This window comes from Cebidichthys violaceus, unplaced genomic scaffold (assembly GCF_023349555.1).
Source record: "Cebidichthys violaceus isolate CVI_PGR_0920_01 unplaced genomic scaffold, fCebVio1.0.p SCAF_59, whole genome shotgun sequence".
In the NCBI taxonomy this organism is placed as follows: Eukaryota; Metazoa; Chordata; class Actinopteri; order Perciformes; family Stichaeidae; genus Cebidichthys; species Cebidichthys violaceus.
Genome location: NW_027176805.1, coordinates 240,046 through 259,480, shown reverse-complemented (window position 1 = coordinate 259,480; position 19,435 = coordinate 240,046). Strand labels below are relative to the sequence as shown.

Below are 19,435 nucleotides of genomic sequence, written 5' to 3'. Positions count from 1 at the left end.
TGTGTGTGTGTGTGTGTGTGTGTGTGTGTGTGTGTGTGTGTGTGTGTGTGTGTGTGTGTGTGTGTGTGTGTCATGCAAGAGTAAGAACATGTGGAAGATAGAGTATGTAAAGACCAAAGGAAAAAAGCATCACAATCCACCTCAGCAGAGTGTCGGTTCACTGTTTGATGTCTGAAAGGCTTTTTTCAAGAATCCAATGCTGTGTTGTATTTTTCTGTGCTCATCCAGAAAGAAATGTACCAAAAACCACCTGGTTATCTTGTTTCCATGAGTTTGTTTGTTCTTGCTCCAGGAGCATAAATCCTTGCTTTGAAAACAGACTTTAAAGAGTTACAAGTTTTACGCTGAAATATTCCCATGTTGGTGAGGCTCAACACATAATGAGGTACATCTAACTTGCAATATATTTATTCACACATTCAAGTGTGGAAATAGTCTGCTGTCTCACCTGCTAAAGTTCACATGAAGTTGAAAAGTTTGGAGCTTTAATGAAATTGTGAACCCTAAAGGAATTGACATTATTGAGAATGCGTTGCACGAAAGAAAATAATTTCTTTGAGTGAGATGAGAAGGTCAATACCGCACTCGTGTCTTTCGTAGTAAGTACAGCAATGGATCTGTTGGTGGATTAGCTGAGCTTAGCATAAAGACTGGATGCAAACCGCTTTCTTCGCTCCATACAAAGACAGCAGAGCACTGTAAAAGAAGTTATGTCCTGATTTCCAGTGATGCATTAGAAGCTCTTTATTTGAGATTAAGAGGAAGGTTTTGTTTTGTCACTCCCCTTGACGCGTAAAGCTCTTTGCCTCTCTCCACAGTGACCCAGTGTAACGGACCAGAGAAGTTCAAGTGTCGCAGCGGGGAGTGCATCGAGATGAGCAAAGTGTGCAACAAGGCCCGAGACTGTCCTGACTGGAGCGACGAACCCATCAAGGAATGCAGTGAGTAGAAAAGGCAAATCTGGCACAAACCTCTATATGAACTGATCAGACTTCAGCGTCTTGGCAATTACTCTTAAGTATAAGTATTGATATGCTAATGATGACATTTTTGGTCAGATATTGATGTAACCTGCAACTTAAATGGTTGGCAGAAGCATACAAACGAGACGGCAAATGTAATTTTCAGCTGTTTTGTCAATGTTATAGATGTTTGTAGGATATTCAGCTTTTTTTTTTACCAGCAACATTGCAGCCTCAGAATCACAAGAGTAGACGCAACTCAAAGATTTTCCTTTGTGGTATTGATTTCAACACAGCCCCCATTTGCCGTCTACATGTGCTGGAATAATGTTTTAGGCAAACAGTCAGACTGTGTGAAGCTTCCTGGAGACTTGTTGTCACGGTGAGGTTATCGGGTACATCGAGCCTTCATGAACGATAACCAACTGAAGAGATGCAGGGTGGTGTGCTTCCACAGGAAATCTGTTTTAAGACAAACCGTTGCAGATGATTATTAGAATATTTTCCACAACCCTCCCGACTAACTGGCAGAACAAATATAGACTGATCGACTTGTTTGATTTTTGTATATTTATATTCTATTTTATTAGAGTCTGTGTAGCCGTGAACCGTGTTGTAGTTTGAGCTGTGATCAACCCACAGTGTTTGTCTACTGTAATCTGAAAATGTCACTTGTTTAAAAAAAGAAGAAAAAAATCTTGTAGCGCTTCCCCAGCTGGTTGCTCTAAATGTCAGCAACATGACACAGTTTGAACTAGAAATATCTGAGGTTGAGTTCCCAGAATGCTGATTCGGTACTTTGGTGCGTTACACCAAAGCCAAGAAAGAAGACGGAACACTGATGAGACAAATGCCTTTCCAATTAGTTCAGATGTCCTTTTCTGTGGGCGGGAAAGTGTCCACACCTGAATGAGGAGAGTTTAATTTTGGCAAACGGGGTAAAACCACATGACATTCCTCTCTGTTGCACATTGATTTGTGCTGATAATATGTGGATTTCTATATAAAACTGCCTCCTGCAGCTTTAATGCGTCCTACGAATAGTACTTCTAAATAATTCTCCTTCATGGATCAAAGAACTCGGCCAAAAGTGATTATGCTTTCCACAGTCAGAATACTAAACACCTGAGTCTAAATCGAACTGCAATTCAATCAGAGAGAAAGATTGGCATTTTAGGTAAATTAACAATTTGAATAGATCAAATGACTAAAATAATTGTGTAATGTTGTACATTTGGTGATGAGCTGAATTTCCCGTTTCAAGTATTTGTGCACTGCCTGCTCCCCCCCAGCTTCTGTTAAAGGAGAGCAAGTAAAATAGTATATCTTTGTGTATAATCCAATAAAAATAACTTGCTTTTCCTTGACCTTACAGACTCAATCAGGCACACAAAATAGCATCACAAAATGTCAACGTATTTCAGTATTCAACGGTTAGAGTATGCATATTGGACCATACTGCAACATCCTTGTAATGTCACTTTGAATCCACCCTTTGATCGTTGTATCATCGCTCTCTCTCGTTATTTCTTGTCTCAACTGTCAATGCCTGACTAAAACCAAAAGTGTGTGTGTGTGTGTGTGTGTGTGTGTGTGTGTGTGTGTGTGTGTGTGTGTGTGTGTGTGTGTGTGTGTGTGTGTGTGTGTGTGTGTGTGTGTGTGTGTGTGTGTGTGTGTGTGTGTGTGTGTGTGTGTGTGTGTGTGTGTGTGTGTCACAGGATTACTATTTAAGATGGGATCTACAGTTCGTCTTTTCATAACTGTCTTCTTATAGCTACAACAAAGCCCCGTTTCCTTCATGTGCTTCAGATCTAAACGAGTGTCTCCTGAACAACGGCGGCTGCTCTCACATCTGCAAGGACGTGGTGATTGGCTTTGAGTGTGACTGCACACCTGGACTTCAGCTCATCGACCACAAGACCTGTGGAGGTAGGGGACCTTCACATTGCATTAACGTTTAAAGGGAAACTTTGGTATTTTGTAATCGCTCGAGGCAACTCCTTGCCGTCAATGCACGTCCAGTAACAGCTTGTTATTGACATGCTTGGATTATTGTGTCTGACATTATGGAAAGCACCCTACAGAGATTTGTTTGCATTAAAAAAAAATCATCAAAGCCTTCTCTGGTGTTGATGAAGCAGCATGTGTTCAGAGCTTGTGGAGGGCCCACTTGGATCCAATTGGGCACTAGACGTATCAACCCTGTTTACATGTGGTCTTAAAATGCATCTTGGGTAATCGGATCACAAGTGGACTACTCTGAATAAAAGTGTAAACGATCACTTGTTGAGGTGGTCTGGTACCCAGTTGACCACATATCGTTGGTAATGTTGACATCAATGTGTTGTGACGCGTCCCCGACATGGACGTCACAGGGAAATGCGTCAGCGAAGACGCGGCTTGTGTTCCTACCTTTTCTAATCCCAAAGGTTCTCAATTGTGTAAGTTGACTTTGTCCACCACATGTGACACACTGGTACTTTGTAAAGTAGAAATGGAGATAAACGTATTGGGCGATTTGGTTTGTATTCCAGCGTTGGCTGCATAGAAATGTATGGATCACATGAGTCAGAAATAATTGTAATAGCTGCAGAGTGTTGTGAAGTCCAAAAGAATTAATAAAGAACTTACTCATTTAGTCTGATGAATCACTTTATCTGAACTGAGGATTTATTTTGTTATAAAAAATAAATGTTCACGCTGAAGATGTCCTAAAGTATGATGACAGACTTTCAAAGCTTATTTGAAAACACTAAATAGAAACTTAAAACGTAAAAAAAACAAATGCAGTTGGTGCAGCTCTATAGTCAGATTTGTGTAAAACATTTTCAACATTACCACATTTTTAAGACTCTGACTCAATACATTTCTTTTCCAGGGGAAAAAACTACCGCAGCTCATTGTTGCTCACTGACATGCTTTTGTTTCAGGGCAGCTACAAACCTCACTTGTATGAAAAGTCGATCAGACAGAACTGTTGACTTTAAGCATCACAAGCACTCACAAATGAATCAGAAATCACAACGCCCTTGTCGGGTTACTGTCCTGGATGTTTTGAATAGAAAATGGACTGGAGAGACTGAGGCTGTAGCTGCAATATTTTTTATTTTTTTTGTCTTGCTTAGAAATCACAAATCCAACAGGCTGGGTCACACATATAGTAGACTGGTGTTGTGACTTCCAGATATTTCACTTTTGTCCGGTACGTGTTGTTGTGCTCTTCTGGCCTCGGTGTGCAAGGTGATTTTTCTGTTATTTCTTTTTCAAAAGTAGAAATCGTCAGTGCTATGGAGGCACTTAACTGACAGTTTTGATATTGAGCCAACCTTGGCCTCAAGCACTGCTTTGGATATTGGGGAATGTGTATAATCCCATCTGGAATGAATCCCACTGGTTGCACAGGCGCTTAATCTACTCCCAGGTATAAACCACTTAAACTCCCGAAAACATGTGTATATTTACTTTTAATTCTGATGAGAGCAGCTTGTTGCTAAAGAGCGTTCTGGGAAAACATCAACAGCATTTATAGTTGGGTAGAATTGTCACTTTGTCTACCCCAAGCTCACAATCTCATGCAGTGGGAATCATGGGGATGTTTTCAATAGTGTTTGCGTTGCAGCAGGGCCGTGTGCAAACGTCTGATTGCCCAAATTGAAGCATTCAGCACACTTGATTATTGAACGTGTCAGATACCAGCTGTATTCCCTCTGTTTTCTCTTCCTCATCCCTCCATCTTTTCTTTGTCTCTCGCTCTCCGTTTGCAGACATCAATGAGTGTCTGAACCCCGGAATCTGCAGTCAGATCTGCATCAACCTGAAGGGCGGATATAAGTGCGAATGCCACAACGGCTACCAGATGGATCCGACCACCGGAGTCTGCAAGGCCGTCGGTGAGTAATTATTAAAAAAAGAATAATTCAGTAACGGAGAAAATTGCAAATCATACATTGGTTTGATAGAAATATTCTTATTTTAGATACATAATTTTGCCGACTTAACACACAAAGAAGTCAGTATTTAAGCTGAGGATTAATAGTTTAAATCTTAAAAGCAGCTTTGAAAATGTGGGCAAGTGCATGATAGAAGTAGAACTGAACCTTCAATATCCTCAAGTGATTATCTTTAAAGACTCTGGAGTTGTCCTGCCGCTGTAGATGTCATCCTCTCGTCTGGTGATCACATGCCGTTCGGTCATTTCTGCAGTAAAAAGACGATTGTTGCCTGTTGACAAAGACATCACTGTCTTTCAGTCTGATGGTTCATTGTTTTTCCAAATGATTTATCATCCAGTCCTATCAACTCTTATTTATAATATATTTACTCTTCTATCAATAATCTTCATGATCTCCATCATAAATGTCACTAATTTGTATTAATTTATTGTTACTAAAATGGTATCCTGGTTACATGTGACCAACAAATCAATAATTGGGTTTCTCTGTTCAAACAGATTCTGGATAACGTGAAAGGCTAGAAAAGAAGGAGCCCACACACTTTAACAACATGATTTAAAACGTTTGATTCCTCTCAGAGATTCAACGTGTCTAAAAGTTTTGAATGTCTCCAGCGTCAGCCAGTGAAACGGATTGACCTTCTCTTCCTCTCTCTCATTTGTCCTCGTCCTCCCTGTCCTCAGGTAAGGAGCCCTGCCTGATCTTCACTAACCGCCGTGACATCCGTCGTCTGGGTCTGGAGAGGAAGGAGTACACTCAGATTGTGGAGCAGCAGAGGAACACGGTGGCTCTGGATGCAGACTTCAATCAGCAGATGATCTTCTGGGCCGACCTGGGCCAGAGGGCCATGTATAGGTAGATTACTTACGCACGCACGCACCCACACACACGTGTGGTGTGGCTCTGCAAATAGCAGTTTAGTTGGTTGGTCGGTCCGTATCTCAACATATTTTAGACTGCTTACTATTACATTTGGTACACACATACATGGCCCCCTCAGGATGAAGTTTGAATACTTTGGTGATCCCGTGACTTCATCATCTAGTGCCCTCATCAGGTCAACATTATAATTTGTGAAATATCTGCAAAACTGATATCCCCATCAGCTTCGGCTCTACTTTTATGTTTAGCGCTGATTAGCAAATATTACCGTGCTAACTAAGATATTAGCATTAAGTTTGGCTTTAAATATTGGTTGGATATATCACTTATTTATATCAGGCATTTTAAGACGAGGTGGAGGCTTGCCCCACATTGTTTTGTGGAAAATAAAGTAAAAGGAGTTCCAACTGATGTGGCCACGTCATGATTAAACTGAACGTTTTGCTCACAGCACTGTGCTGGACAAACGAGGGGACGTCGGCACCCACAACAAAGTGATCGACAACGTCCAGACTCCCGTGGGAATCGCCGTGGACTGGATCTATAAAAACTTGTACTGGTCTGATCTCGGCACCAAAACCATTTCTGTAGCCAACTTCAACGGCACCAAGCAGAAAGTTCTGTTCAACAGAGGCCTCAAAGAACCGGCATCGATCGCTGTGGATCCGCTGTCTGGGTGGGTGACAAAGTTTTGTGTTTTGCCGTCGGGTGAAAACCTTTTAACTGTAATCTGTAAATTTACAGCTCTGTGTGCTTGTGGTGGTACTGTAGGTTTCTGTACTGGTCTGACTGGGGCGAGCCAGCTAAGATTGAAAAGTCTGGTATGAACGGAGTGGACAGACAGGTTCTGGTGGCGACGGACATCCAGTGGCCTAATGGCATCACCCTGGGTGAGAGACACACACACACACACACACACACACACACACACACACACACACACACACACACACACACACACACACACACACACACACACACACACACACACACACACACACACACACACACACACACACACACACACCAATGACTCATCCAGTAGTTTGCTTTTACCATCACAGCACATTTTTCTTCACTGCTGTTCCATCAGAAGAACGGGAATATTCAACGTAATAGACTGTTAAAGAGCAGCTATGGTTCAATTCCTTCTTTTTGTAGCTGCTTATTCAGCTAGTTTATACACTTGTTCTCAGCAGTTCGACTGCAACCCAAAGTTGGACTCCTCAGTGTTTACATTTTATCTTCCCCCTTCAATTTAGTTCACTATCTTGTTTCAACTGCCACTTTAGTTTATTGCAGTGCTTATACTTGCAGTGATTAAAATTAAGACCAAAACTTCTACTTTAGTATTTACATTTTATCCATACCATCCAACATCACAATGCTCTCCTTTTTTTGTTGGATTTCTTTTTCCTCCCCTCGGTGCATTATCACTGTAGAAAAGCCATCGATTTGTCCTCGCTAATGAAATGTTGTATTGATTTAGATTTTCTCTCTCCTCCTTTTCTTTCTTCCTTATCTCTACCCGCCATGCCTCATCTTCTTTCTGTGTTGCTTCATCCCTCTATTCTTCCACTCCCTGGTCTCATTTCTTGTCGACACTCTTATATTCAATGTTCTACTGGGCTTCTCCCTTGTATCGCTCCTTTCTTGCCTTGTATAATTATTCTGTCCCTCCTGTCCTTTTCTGCCCTGTCGTTTTTCCACTCCCCCCGTTTCCCCATTTACAATCCACCCTTCTGTTATTTCTTCAATCTCCATCTTTCACATCTTGCCTTCTCCGTCGCTCTCCTCTCCCGTTTTTTGTTTTGCACTTCATCTTCCTCCCAGATCTGATCAAAGGCAGGTTGTACTGGGTCGACTCGAAGCTTCACATGCTCTGTAGCGTCGACCTGAACGGAGACAACAGGAAGAAAGTACTCCAGTCTCCAAACTACCTGGCTCATCCCTTCGCGCTCACTGTGTTTGAGGTACTGCTGCTGTTCTATTCTCTTTTTCACAGGACCATCGTGAGTCAGGGCTGTGCAAACAATGAAGTGTGTCGTGAGTTCCTTCTGCAGAATCGCACCTCAATTTACTGCCTGCCGTACACTAGAGCAGTGATTCCCAAACATTCTCAACAACTGGCCCATTTCCTTAAATGTAAACCATAAATTGTTGTTTCATTTCATGGACAGGTTATTTAAACAAATAAACTACTTTTCACATAATTGTAATGTTGGTTGGACATGACATCTGACATGGCATGAACTAGTAACGTTAGCGGTATCTAATCGCAGTGTGATTCGTTGATAAAAGCAGAATATGTTGAGTTTTGAAACGGTTACATGGTCCATAGAACAGCGGAGAGGCAGGTGAAGACGATGGCCCCGGCGGTTCAGAGTGACACAAAAACCTGTTAATGCTGTAGACGAGTGGTGCGGCGCCACTTCTAGAAAACAGAAGGAGCTAATTACATTGCTACATCAATCTGTGATTTACCGTCACAGGGCCAGAGGAACGGCAAAGGAGAGGCGCTTCTTTCATTGTTACATTGTTGGTATCTACAGTACAACGTGGTACTTGGGGACATTTGGTTTGGTACGTAGTGGGACACCTTCTGAAAAGTTTGGGAACATCTGTTCTAGACGACTTTGAAAAGACTAAAGTCTGAAACGATGAACCTGCAACATCCCTATTTTTTTTGCACTATTTACAAGATTAAAACTTATTTTATCAAACCTGTTTGATTTTATGTTAAGGTGAAGACGAGAAAGAGACTTAAGACAACTCGGACTGTTTTATGACCACCTCACGCCAAACAGTCGATCACGGCAAAACTTTAACGATTTTATTAAGCTATAAAGCATGTTTGAAAACGTATTGAAAGCAGCTGCACTTAGTGGATCAGGCCTTGTATCTGAAAACTATAATGGTCTAACGTTAAGGACAGCCCCACTAACAATGTCTGCTGGTTAAAACCTGGCTATACATAAATCAGTGCTGCGTCTTTCACAGCTTTGTGATTCATGGAGTCATGGACATGTTTCTCCATCGCGGTCTCTCTCATACTCCCACTCTGCTACCTCGCTCTCTCGCTCAGACAGCTGTCACATTTATTCACATGCAGGCACATGTGCTTATGGTACGGCTCAAATCTGAACACTGTGGTGCACAGTCTTAACAAAACGGTCTCCAGTGACATTCTAGTTAAAGTAACAGTTTTATTACAAATATATGTTTTTGCTTCTTTCCATTTCCACTTAATAGAAATGTGATCCAACTTCTAATCGTCACTTTTTTTGGGTATGAATAGGATGAACGCGTTAACATGAGCGTTGAAAGCCACTTAGGATGAAAAGGAGTGCCACCTAAATCGGCAGAAAATCAGAGGAGAGGATTTGATTGACAGGTGGTCTCTGCAAAGTGCGGCGCAGGAATGCAACTGCACTTTGCTTACGTCTTGGCACACAAATGGTTGAATCTGATGTAGAGTTCCTCCTCATGCACAGAGTGTTTATGCTCTACAATTCCCTCACACCATCTGTGAGGGAGCATCATCTAAACATAACAAGCAAATATCATATCATATTTTGAAAAAGACAATACTGCTCAACTTTTTCTTAATCTCCTGGAAAACTGACTTGGACGCCAAATCAGCTTGTTGTCCTTACCACAGCAACCTGTTGCTATTAGTTTCTGGGGCGGAGCTCGCGCTTGTCAACTTTCCCTTCCTGTCCTCTCTCTCCAGGATCGAGTCTTCTGGACAGATGGGGAAAATAAAGCCATCTACGGCGCAAACAAGTTCACGGGCTCCGACGTGGTGACGCTGGCCAGCAACCTGAATGACCCTCAGGACATCATAGTGTACCACGAGCTGATCCAGCTGTCTGGTAAGACCCTGCTGGGAGAGGATGGACATGAATGATTATCTGCTGCTGTGATTTAAAGGTTAATGATGAGAAAGTGAATCAGAAATGACTGGAATTACCCATGACACAGGTACAGTCAGCACTAACTATTATTACCATATTGGTCTGCATCACGCAGCCATTATTGACTATTGGCCACTGATTTATGGAAGGAAGGAACCAGTAGGTTTTTGTTTTTTGACAAAACAGTCTTGTGTGCGTACTTGCTATCACATGGTCATCAGCGTTTGGAGTTTGAAAAGTCAGATATTTACCTAGAAAAATGGAACGTTTGAACATTTACAGTTCCGTAATAACTGAGCAAAAGACTTTGAAGTGACAAACGTAGCAGAAGAGCTTGGTGAAGAGATATCGGCCAACTCCAGCACTGGCTTAATCCTATGCGTTGAATGACGTCTTCACTACAACTTGATTGCAGGTTTTCTAGTATATTTCTGTCATAAATAACCAGAGCTAATGACCCTTGTGTGCAGGCACTAACTGGTGCGCAGAGAGAGGTGAGAACGGAGGCTGTAGCTACATGTGTCTGCCTGCACCGCAAATCAACAAACACTCGCCCAGATACACCTGTGTGTGTCCGGAGGGACAGGAGCTGGCTGCTGATGGCCAACGCTGCAGACCTGGTGAGTCACAGCACCACGCCGGTGAAACCCATTCATTTATCTTTGTCATGTTTACACCTGAACCAGGACCACAGCGCTGCAACATGCAAGCTACAGTTTGCAACGTTGGATTAGGAAATATTTCAAGAAAAGGAAGAATGTTTTAAATAGGAACTTAAAGGAACCGTGGGGTAAACATTACCAATAATCGATCTGAACGATCTTTTTTTTTTTTTTTTATGTGCCTTTTAGGACAGTGTGGATGGCATCATGGGAATATGTTGTTGATTGTATGTTTGGTGAGAGGACAAACCGGGTCGGGTTAAACCACCAAACGCACTGTAAACCTGTAGCTGCTCGACGTTCTTGTGTGCATTATTTCAAGTCCTGAACACACGTCAGTCCTGTGCATTTCTCTCTGCTTCGTCTTCCCTTTGCTGTGCTGCTCGTCTCAAATGTGCCTCTTCTTAAAGAATTGATTTCAAAACAAAAGGCTAAAGGGAGCTGGGCTTCACGGTGGAGCTCTTCGCCCAAAACACAGAATCATTTGTAAGAAACGGAATTAATTGAGTCTAATTCTTCGGGTTAAACTGGCTTTGATGCAACAAAAGAGACTTATTCTCACTCCCTCCCCTTTTTCCTCTGTTTTCCATCTGCTCAAGCACGTTTCTCTGGAGTGTGTTCCCTCTGAGTCTTGTCTTCTATCTGTATCCATGCCAGCCACAAACCCAGCTGTCTGTCCGTGTTACTCCTCTGACAGCTCAACAGTAGCCGAGTCGATTGTTGTGATCCAGTTTTCCATCGTCGTTTTTTTTTTTTTTTTTTTGGGCAAATCTCGTCGTTGTTCACATCTCTGCTGCAGCTCTGTCTCCTCATCTCTTGTGTCTTCGCGTGACACTTCTCTGGACTCAGGAGTGGGATGTGACTGCAAACAGCCCCATGTGATGGTTGATCAAAACAATGGAAGTTCTTCTGCTGCTGTAACAGCCTCCACTGTTCTAGGGAGGCTTTCCACAAGATGGTGTGACTTGACTGCAGGGCTTTGTTCAATATGATCACATTTTTAAAAATGAAGCTCAAACTGTAGCCCCGCTCTCCATCCGTCTCTTTTTCTTTGCTGTGAAAAGGTTGCTGGGTAACGTTGTCCTCTCTCTGTCCCTGGTCTACTCTGCTCCAGTTGTTTTTAGTCTTTAAACGCCCGGCTCCTTACTGCGCTCCCAAAGATTAGCCTTTTCATACTGAAGCAGCGTCTGATAGGAACCTGACGGCTGAATTCAGTGCACATACTCTCCTAATTGGACTCAAACTGCAGAGCGAGACACTGGTGTAGACAAAGTACTGGAACATCTCCCTGGAAACTGCGTCCCTCCTGCCCTCCTCAATGAGTCTGCCTAGTTGGCCTGTTGAGTTTTCTTTAAGACTTCTCTTCTTTACTTTCTTCCCAGTGAGAACTGAGACTCTGTTTCCAGAGTTTCCTGACAGTTTGTGCAGCCTGTCCGCCTCTATCTTTTTCTGCTCAAGTTACATCTACCTCAAATGTTTCTCAGATCCATGTTGTATATTGGTGTATATCAGATGTCTCTCTTTACTAAATAAATTTTGACTATCCTCATATGCAGAGGAAATTTAGACATTACTTATTTAAAATATTCCAACTTAGAGTGCATTTGAGATGTTAAAGTTAATTTGGAAAGCTATAACAAACGGATAGGATGCAGATCTATCATGACCCATAGTCTTGTTAACAATTACAGGAAAATATACTGGAATTTTCCTTCACTCCCTAGCAGGCACTACCAGTTTGTATATGAATCAACAACTTATTACATTGGCATTTGAGGGACTATATTTTCAACATTTAGTTTACTTCAGCCTACAACCAGAATGAAGGTGTCAGTATGCTTGAAATGACCCTGTTTGAACAGCGTGTCGGTGTTCAGAGCTTTTCTAAACGGCCTCACTCACCGGTGAAGAGTGTGTGGATAATTCCACATATAAGACCGACTCTCCTCGAAGACATTTCATGGAGTTGTCCTTGAGTGTAGGCACATAGTGACACATGTTGTTGTGTGAAAAATGAAATTAAATGAAAAGGGATCTGGAGAGAAAAGTTAACGCCACGCTTGCTTTCTCACCTCTGAGTGAAGTGGGTTGTATAATTGTCGGCTTCAGAAATGATCGGATGCAGGGGCGTTTCAGACGCCGTTCGACAAACACTTATGTTGAAGCATACAGACGCCTATAGTTCATTATTGCATGTATTTTACCACAACACCAGACCTATTTGTATTATTTAAAAAAAAAAAAAAAAAAAAAGGGAATAGAGGTATGAAACCAGAATAGGCTCCGGTAGGGACAGACTAACTCTCTGCACCAATAACAAACTGCCAGCTCTGTAGCAGGTTTTCCAGCCTGCCTGCTCTACATGATGGTCTTGGTGTAGTGAAAGTCCCTGCAGCCTGACTTCGCCTCCACATGGGCTGTTTGGGAATCCTGAGCTGCCTCCAGGCTTTTTGCCGCTGCTGTGATAACGGAATGTACCACCCAGACTGTTTTTCTTCTTCTCTGCAGGAATAAAGACTCTCAAGCTGTATAAAATCGAGCAGCGTGTGTGTGTGAGAGTGCATGCATTCAGCTCTAGGGTGTGTTTCTGAGCATGTTAATTCACGCAAACTCGTTTTTTTTTTTTTTGTTTTTTTTTTATCCAAGCGCGAGTGTCTTGAGCGTGGGCAAGTTATTGTGAGTGTCTTTGCGTGTGTTTCTACAGCTGTGTCTACACGCCTGTCTGTATCTCTGCTACTGTTTGAATGTGAGAACGGTGTGGGAGGGGTTAAAGAGGGATGCCTGTCACTGGCTGAATGCTCCTCCACTTTGCTCCCTAGTTGGGCCGGAGCCAAAATCCTCGCCGCTCTTTGCTAAACCGCCAGCTGACATATTTATCCCACTTTACAGCCGTTGCAGCTGAAGCGAATAGGAACTGTGGAGCATTGTGCGGTCGCAGCTTTGGCCGGCTCTAATCTCGTTAGTGAAAGAAAGTAAAAAGCAATGCTCTTCACTTCAGGGGTTGAACCTGAAACTACCATTGAGGGATTGAAATAACAGCCTTTAGAGGTAATGGGAGAGCTTTCCTTCAGGCCGAACAAACTCAGGATCAAATAGAGGATGTTGGGACTCCACTTAGGTTCGACTAATGATGAATAATATCTTAGGAAACAGTGTGTGGAACTGTCGTTTTAGATTGAGAGTTTTACACTCATTCAATATTTTATCACAGCTCTATTCTGAATCAAACATGCTAATCAAATACAAGTCCTTTCCAATCCCTTATTCGATTTATTTAAACTTCCAGCAGTCTCGATTGTACCCTTTATGATTTATTGTGAACAATTTAGTTTGCTCTCAATATTTCTCAGGAAAAAGCTTTAGCTACAGTCGAAGGCAGGGCAAAAAAAACCTGCCATCATAACCTCTTGTCTGCATCTTGATTCCTTTTTATTTTTAAGAGAATTTAGTTAGTCCTGCTCGTCTTGATCTCAATCTGATGAATTGTACAAATTCTTCTAACAGCAGACGCATCTGTTCTCAAAGGCATTCATGGTGTCGTACACATGAAGAGACATAAGTAGGTTGTGTGAATGGGGGGAGGGGAGGGGGGGGTGGAGAGAGAAGTTCAAACCCCTCCCACTGTCTCACTCTCCGATTGTTGAATTATCTGATTCTGACGACCATAGCTTGGAGCGTACTGAAGGTCGCGGGTCGGCTTCAGCTGACGTTGGGTGAGAGGCGAGGTCGACCGTGGACGCATCGCCAATCAATCACGGGGCTGACGCACAGACACAAGCGCACCTTCACCAGTCGCCAATTCACCTCACTTGTAGGTTTGGACTGTGGGCAATCCTGAGAACAAGGATGAAACTCACTGCTGAAAACGTTTTTGCCCTTTAGTCTAAGGCTGCAACAAAGTTATCAAATCAGTTTTTTACCTTTTTCATTCAATGTTTAAAAAAGTGAAATCATTTCTCAGAGCCCAAGTTGACACATTTAAATTTTCCCAATCAAAAGACCCAAAGTATCAATATTACAGGTCTTGCACTACTGCACATGTGAAAAAGGTTGTATTCAGCACTCTTAATGTTTTCCTTTTTTGCTCGATAAATGACTAATTGATTCGCAAAAAAATATTTTTCTGTTGATCATCTTACTGATCAATTGTTTGAGCGCTAGTTTCCTGTAGATAAAGGCTTTGCAAACGGTTTCAGTCTGCGTTTGACTGTGCTTACTGTTCTACTGTTTGGCAGTAAGAATAATGTGCATTCATTCCCTCCTCCTACACAGGAGACCTAACGGCCCTGTGAATTTACAGTAAACAAAGCAACACTCCGCTGCCTCTGCTAATCAAGGCTGCATTGATTCGCCTGTACGGATTTTATTGTTGCTGCAGCTGGCTGTCCTGATTGTACAGCTGCTGATAGAGACGCTGTGATCAATGCGGTTTACTGTGCGATGTGTCTTTAGACATGTTAAAATCCTTCTGCATGTCGTCCGCTCACTTTCCAGCTTTTGTTTGTGTCTGGCTTTATAAACTGCAGGAAAATCCTGAGGATTGTCTCCATGTCAGTATGTAAAGCTGCTTCTGTTTGTGTATATATCGTCCATGGTGTGAGGAATGCAGCTCTTGTGTCTTAGCTTGGTGATGGCTGCTTTCTCGCTGAACAAAAAATAGATCCCGCTTTCATCTATCGAGCGTTTATTTACTAGTTTAGTCTCCTGAGATCTGGTCTATTTTCAAAGAAGGCCTACTTTGCGTGTGTGTGTGTGTGCGCACAGTTTAAAAATAGAGCGACTTGTGTGGCCCGTTTTTGTTGTCAAAAGCATGACTCTTGGCTCTCTCTGTGACAGAACATTCTTCCAAAGGTCCCTCAAAGGATGATGGGAAAGCTCTGGTACGGCCGCCCCCAGGTAAAACCGTCTGCTGCTCGTCTCTGCTAACTCTCTTTAAAGAATGCTGTGCTTTGTTCAAAAATGAAATAAGTTCCTCTTCTCCTTCCTTACTGTGGAAGCAGGTGTTTTCCCATTTCATTGGTTAAACTGGACATCTGTTCTTTGGAATTGTTTTTGGCTGCAGCCTTGGTTGCGGTGCATTCGTCTCTTTCTTAGCCACGTCTGCTCTCGAATCAGCCAAACTGCCAAAATTGACGTTCTTTCTACGGTGCTGTACATGGAGATTTTTTAATATTCTGGGTTGAACATCTAGTATATCCATAATGACGGCTTCTGCCTGTGCTTTGGTGTTTGTTGTTGGGTTGTGACGCACATTCAGACGTGTTGCGGGCCTTGGTGCATTTCAGATAAATAATGTAAATCTTATTTTAAGTTTGTAACTTGGTATTGAAGGGGTCGTTCTATTCCAACTATCCTCTTGTTATGGCTCACAACTTTCAGACCTGAATAATAGACAAGAGTCTATAGTGAGCAGTAAACTGAGTTTCAGCACAAAATGTATTCGGCCTCGCTTCTAACTTTTGATTCAACCGTTTAACAACCTGTGGCTGTGTCCTTGCTGGTGTGCTTTTCTGGTTTCCAATAACAGTGTGACTTCCTTACTCATATTTTTGCTCGGGCTACATTTTCCCTTTCTGTTGTGGTTTTTAAGATTTTTCTCTTTCTCTCACTACAAAAATGTGTTTTTTGTTTGTTTGTTTTTTTAAAAGATTTTTCTCTTTCTCTCACTACAAAAATGTGTTTGTTTTTTTTGTTTATTTTTTTAAAGATTTTTCTCTTTCTCTCACTACAAAAATGTGGTTTTTTTTGTTTGTTTTTTAAAGATTTTTCTCTCTCTCTCTACAAAAATGTGGTTTTTTTTTTGTTTATTTTTTTAAGATTTTTCTCTTTCTCTCACTACAAAAATGTGTCAATTATTGCTTTCTATTTTATCACAATTCATGTGTAATCTTTTCAAAGATCAAATTAACCCAGGTATTGTGCCGTGACCGGAGCACAGCTCTGAATGTCTCTCAGCTGGTGAATCCAAAACGTTTGAGTTCCGTTACTTTTGTCCCTCCCGTTGTCCCACTGAGACCAGAATCTAATCAGGGAGGCGGCTCCCATTGTCTCATTAATGATGGTTTTTTGTTCACGGTTTTCGGGCAAGTTTGTTAGTCTTGGGTCAAATTGGAGGCTTGACGTCAGCTGTATGTAGATTTAGCCAGAGTGCTCAGTCCTGCAAACATCTCAGAGTCACAAGTTTTCAAATGTCATTTGTAAACTTGTGCTGGAATGAAGAGTTTGCTCACTAACTCTCTCCTAATCCTCTGAAAAATGCAGTTGGTGATTGACTTCCACAAGAAACGGGGCCCTAATCAGCAACACAAGGTTGACTGATGACTTCTTGTTTGTTTGTGATTACACAACTTCTCGTGACTGTAATTCAGTTAGCTTGACCTTCAACACTGTAGAGCTCTTAGGATGCATCTGCAGTGTGTTGAGCTTGTTGTATGTTCTGATCCGTTGTTACTGTAGAAAGAGCTGGTGAGGAAGATATTCTGGATATTTATCCAGTTTAGCAAAGGTTTGTCTGCAAGAACGACCCATGAGCAGAGCAGCACCTAGTGGTGGACACTAGGAAGGACAAACGAACCACCAAAACCAAGTTCCACTGTGGTTATAGTTTGATTGAAGTGTGATTGTTTGAGTTTGTGTGTGCAGTAATACAACAGAACACAATAATGAACACTCCTGAACACCAGGGGTCAAAAAAAAATCTTGCATGTTTTCTTCATTTAATTTTTAAATTGTTCCATGGAAACTCAAGTTACAGCCCTGGATTAGTACACGGTCTACAACTAAATAACTAAAAGGTTCTTAAACATGTTACAACTTCAAAATGGATTATCAGCAGACTTCTACATTCTTATTCTTGTCAACAAAATACACTGTTGAATTGGGCGACATGTTCCTTTAATACAATGAACACTCACAATGCAGCTTAATTTGACTCGATCCCACACACCGACCTGCAGCTGGAAATACTCACTAGAGCACTAAATGTGTGTTAATCCGCTGCTGAAAATGCACCCAAACACATGCCACGTTTCCCTGTTTGAGTAATGCTTGACAAAAAAAAACTATAGTGCCCAGCTGTTAATGTATAGTTTAATTTCTTTCAAGGACGTTGTAATTTCCTGTGAGCTGTTTTGTAAAGATTTACTTTTGCACCAGGAACCAATGGACTGAGAGGACAGAAGTCAGACTAACACATTTTTTGGTTTGAGTCCATTTGTTGCCCATAAGAAAAGCAAAGGGTAACCAGCTTTTTTTTTCTTTTTCCATGCATTAACATTTTGTAGTTGGCATGTTGATTACATCACCAAGCTATTTGGCAGCAGAGCAGACTGACTGGCAGGAAGAACATGAGTTAACAAACCCTGTGTTTTGTCTCTTTGTCCTGAAGTCTTTCAGCCGAGCTGTTTGCCAGTCATGTCACTCACTCGTTGCCAACACCAAAACCCTGCATTTTTATTTATTTATTTATTTTTTCCCCAGACTGTTTGCTAATATAAAAAAAAAGTCTCCAGATTTATTTATTTATTTATTTTTTATTTATTTTTTTTGTAACATCTTAACAACTGTTCATGGTGAATCCAAAAAGAGGGCATTTAAATATCTGCACTCGTGATGGCTCACGCTCATTGTGGCCCTGTATCCCTCAATAGAGACGTCCTTCCCTTGAGGCCTTTGTGGATCGGCACTTTAATGGTTATGATCAAGCGCGCACACACACTAACCATCTGACGCGTATGTCGGTCTAACTTCTGACTAAACTTTCTTCCTTTTCAACATGTCGTTCAACTGAACACTATGTCCTGAAAGTGTGTGTTGGGTTTAAAGTGACCTGTGCTTTGTTTTGTCTCAGAGGCGAACGTGAGCACGTCGATCCAGGTGGACTCCACAGCCAGAGGGTCTGCTGCTGCCTGGGCCATACTACCCGTCTGTGCGTACTCAACACACACACACACACACACACACACACACACACACACACACACACACACACACACACACACACACACACACACACACACACACACACACACACACACACACACACACACTATTGTAACACAGGTACCATGTAAGGGTTGTAGTCAAATACTGTTGTCAAAGCTTGAAATGCACTTATGGTACTACAACTAGACCCCACCCCTTCTGCCAAGCAATTTACTAGGCAACGTACAACCACACACACACACACACACACACACGCACCACAAGCCTGTCAGCCCAGACTCTGAATATTATAGATTATCTGACGGTTTGTGTCTTTGTCCCTCGGCTCAGTGCTGCTGGCGATGGCGGTTGGGGGCGGCTACCTGATGTGGAGAAACTGGCAGCTGAAGAATCAGAAGAGCATGAACTTTGACAACCCCGTCTACCTGAAGACCACAGAAGAAGACCTCAACATCGACATCACCCGACACGGCGCCAACGTGGGTCACACCTACCCAGCGGTGAGTAAGCGACCTCTGAGCAGAGTGCATCATGGGTAGAGAAGGGTCCGAAAACTCTTCGAGGCTGGATTTACTGAACTCAAAACGCACTCGTCTCTCATCAGTTACAGCACCTTTAGAGCCCTTTGCCCTAAAATCATGACAAAATGATAAAAAGAGCTCTTGTTTTGATAGCAAAATAATAATCTGTGTCCCGTTACATTAAACCACTCAGGCTAAGGTTGCCCTCAGAAAAAAAATGAGCATACCATAAAATCCCTTTAAGGATTTCCTTAAGAGATCAGAGGGGAATCCCTTAAACATCCTAAGTATTCGCTCTTAGCTACTTACCTAATCTCTTATGCATGGCTAGAAGGTCCTAGAACCTATTTTCTTTAGAACTTTTTAAGGAACCATACCATTCTCTTAAAAGTGAAATCATTCTTGGAACGTAAGACAATGGCCGAATTTACGTCATTTGAAGACCAGGAGATACCAAGACATATTTTTTTTAGGAAAGAGAAAACCCATGGACAGCCTTTTATAGTTATTTTCAACATTAACACTGTTGGCGTTTACTTTGTAGTGTTGTATTATGACTAAGGCTGTCACAGTAGCTACAGTCTAAACACTTTT

General features: G+C 42.0%; 1 protein-coding gene across 2 annotated transcripts in view; it reads left to right on the top strand.

Annotated features, from left to right (window-relative positions):
• vldlr (very low density lipoprotein receptor) overlaps positions 1-19,435 on the top strand; it is a 44,351-nt gene that overhangs the window by 23,260 nt on the left and 1,656 nt on the right. Inside the window, exons 8-19 of one of the 2 annotated variants that reach the window (XM_068732483.1) lie at positions 819-941; positions 2,772-2,891; positions 4,727-4,852; positions 5,599-5,770; positions 6,249-6,473; positions 6,569-6,687; positions 7,631-7,770; positions 9,531-9,672; positions 10,185-10,334; positions 15,213-15,272; positions 18,226-18,303; positions 18,651-18,820. In XM_068732483.1, coding sequence (XP_068588584.1) covers positions 819-941; positions 2,772-2,891; positions 4,727-4,852; positions 5,599-5,770; positions 6,249-6,473; positions 6,569-6,687; positions 7,631-7,770; positions 9,531-9,672; positions 10,185-10,334; positions 15,213-15,272; positions 18,226-18,303; positions 18,651-18,820 — 1,625 coding nt within the window. The remainder of the gene's footprint in view (positions 1-818; positions 942-2,771; positions 2,892-4,726; positions 4,853-5,598; positions 5,771-6,248; positions 6,474-6,568; positions 6,688-7,630; positions 7,771-9,530; positions 9,673-10,184; positions 10,335-15,212; positions 15,273-18,225; positions 18,304-18,650; positions 18,821-19,435) is intronic. The other variant, XM_068732482.1, reaches the window with a different exon arrangement.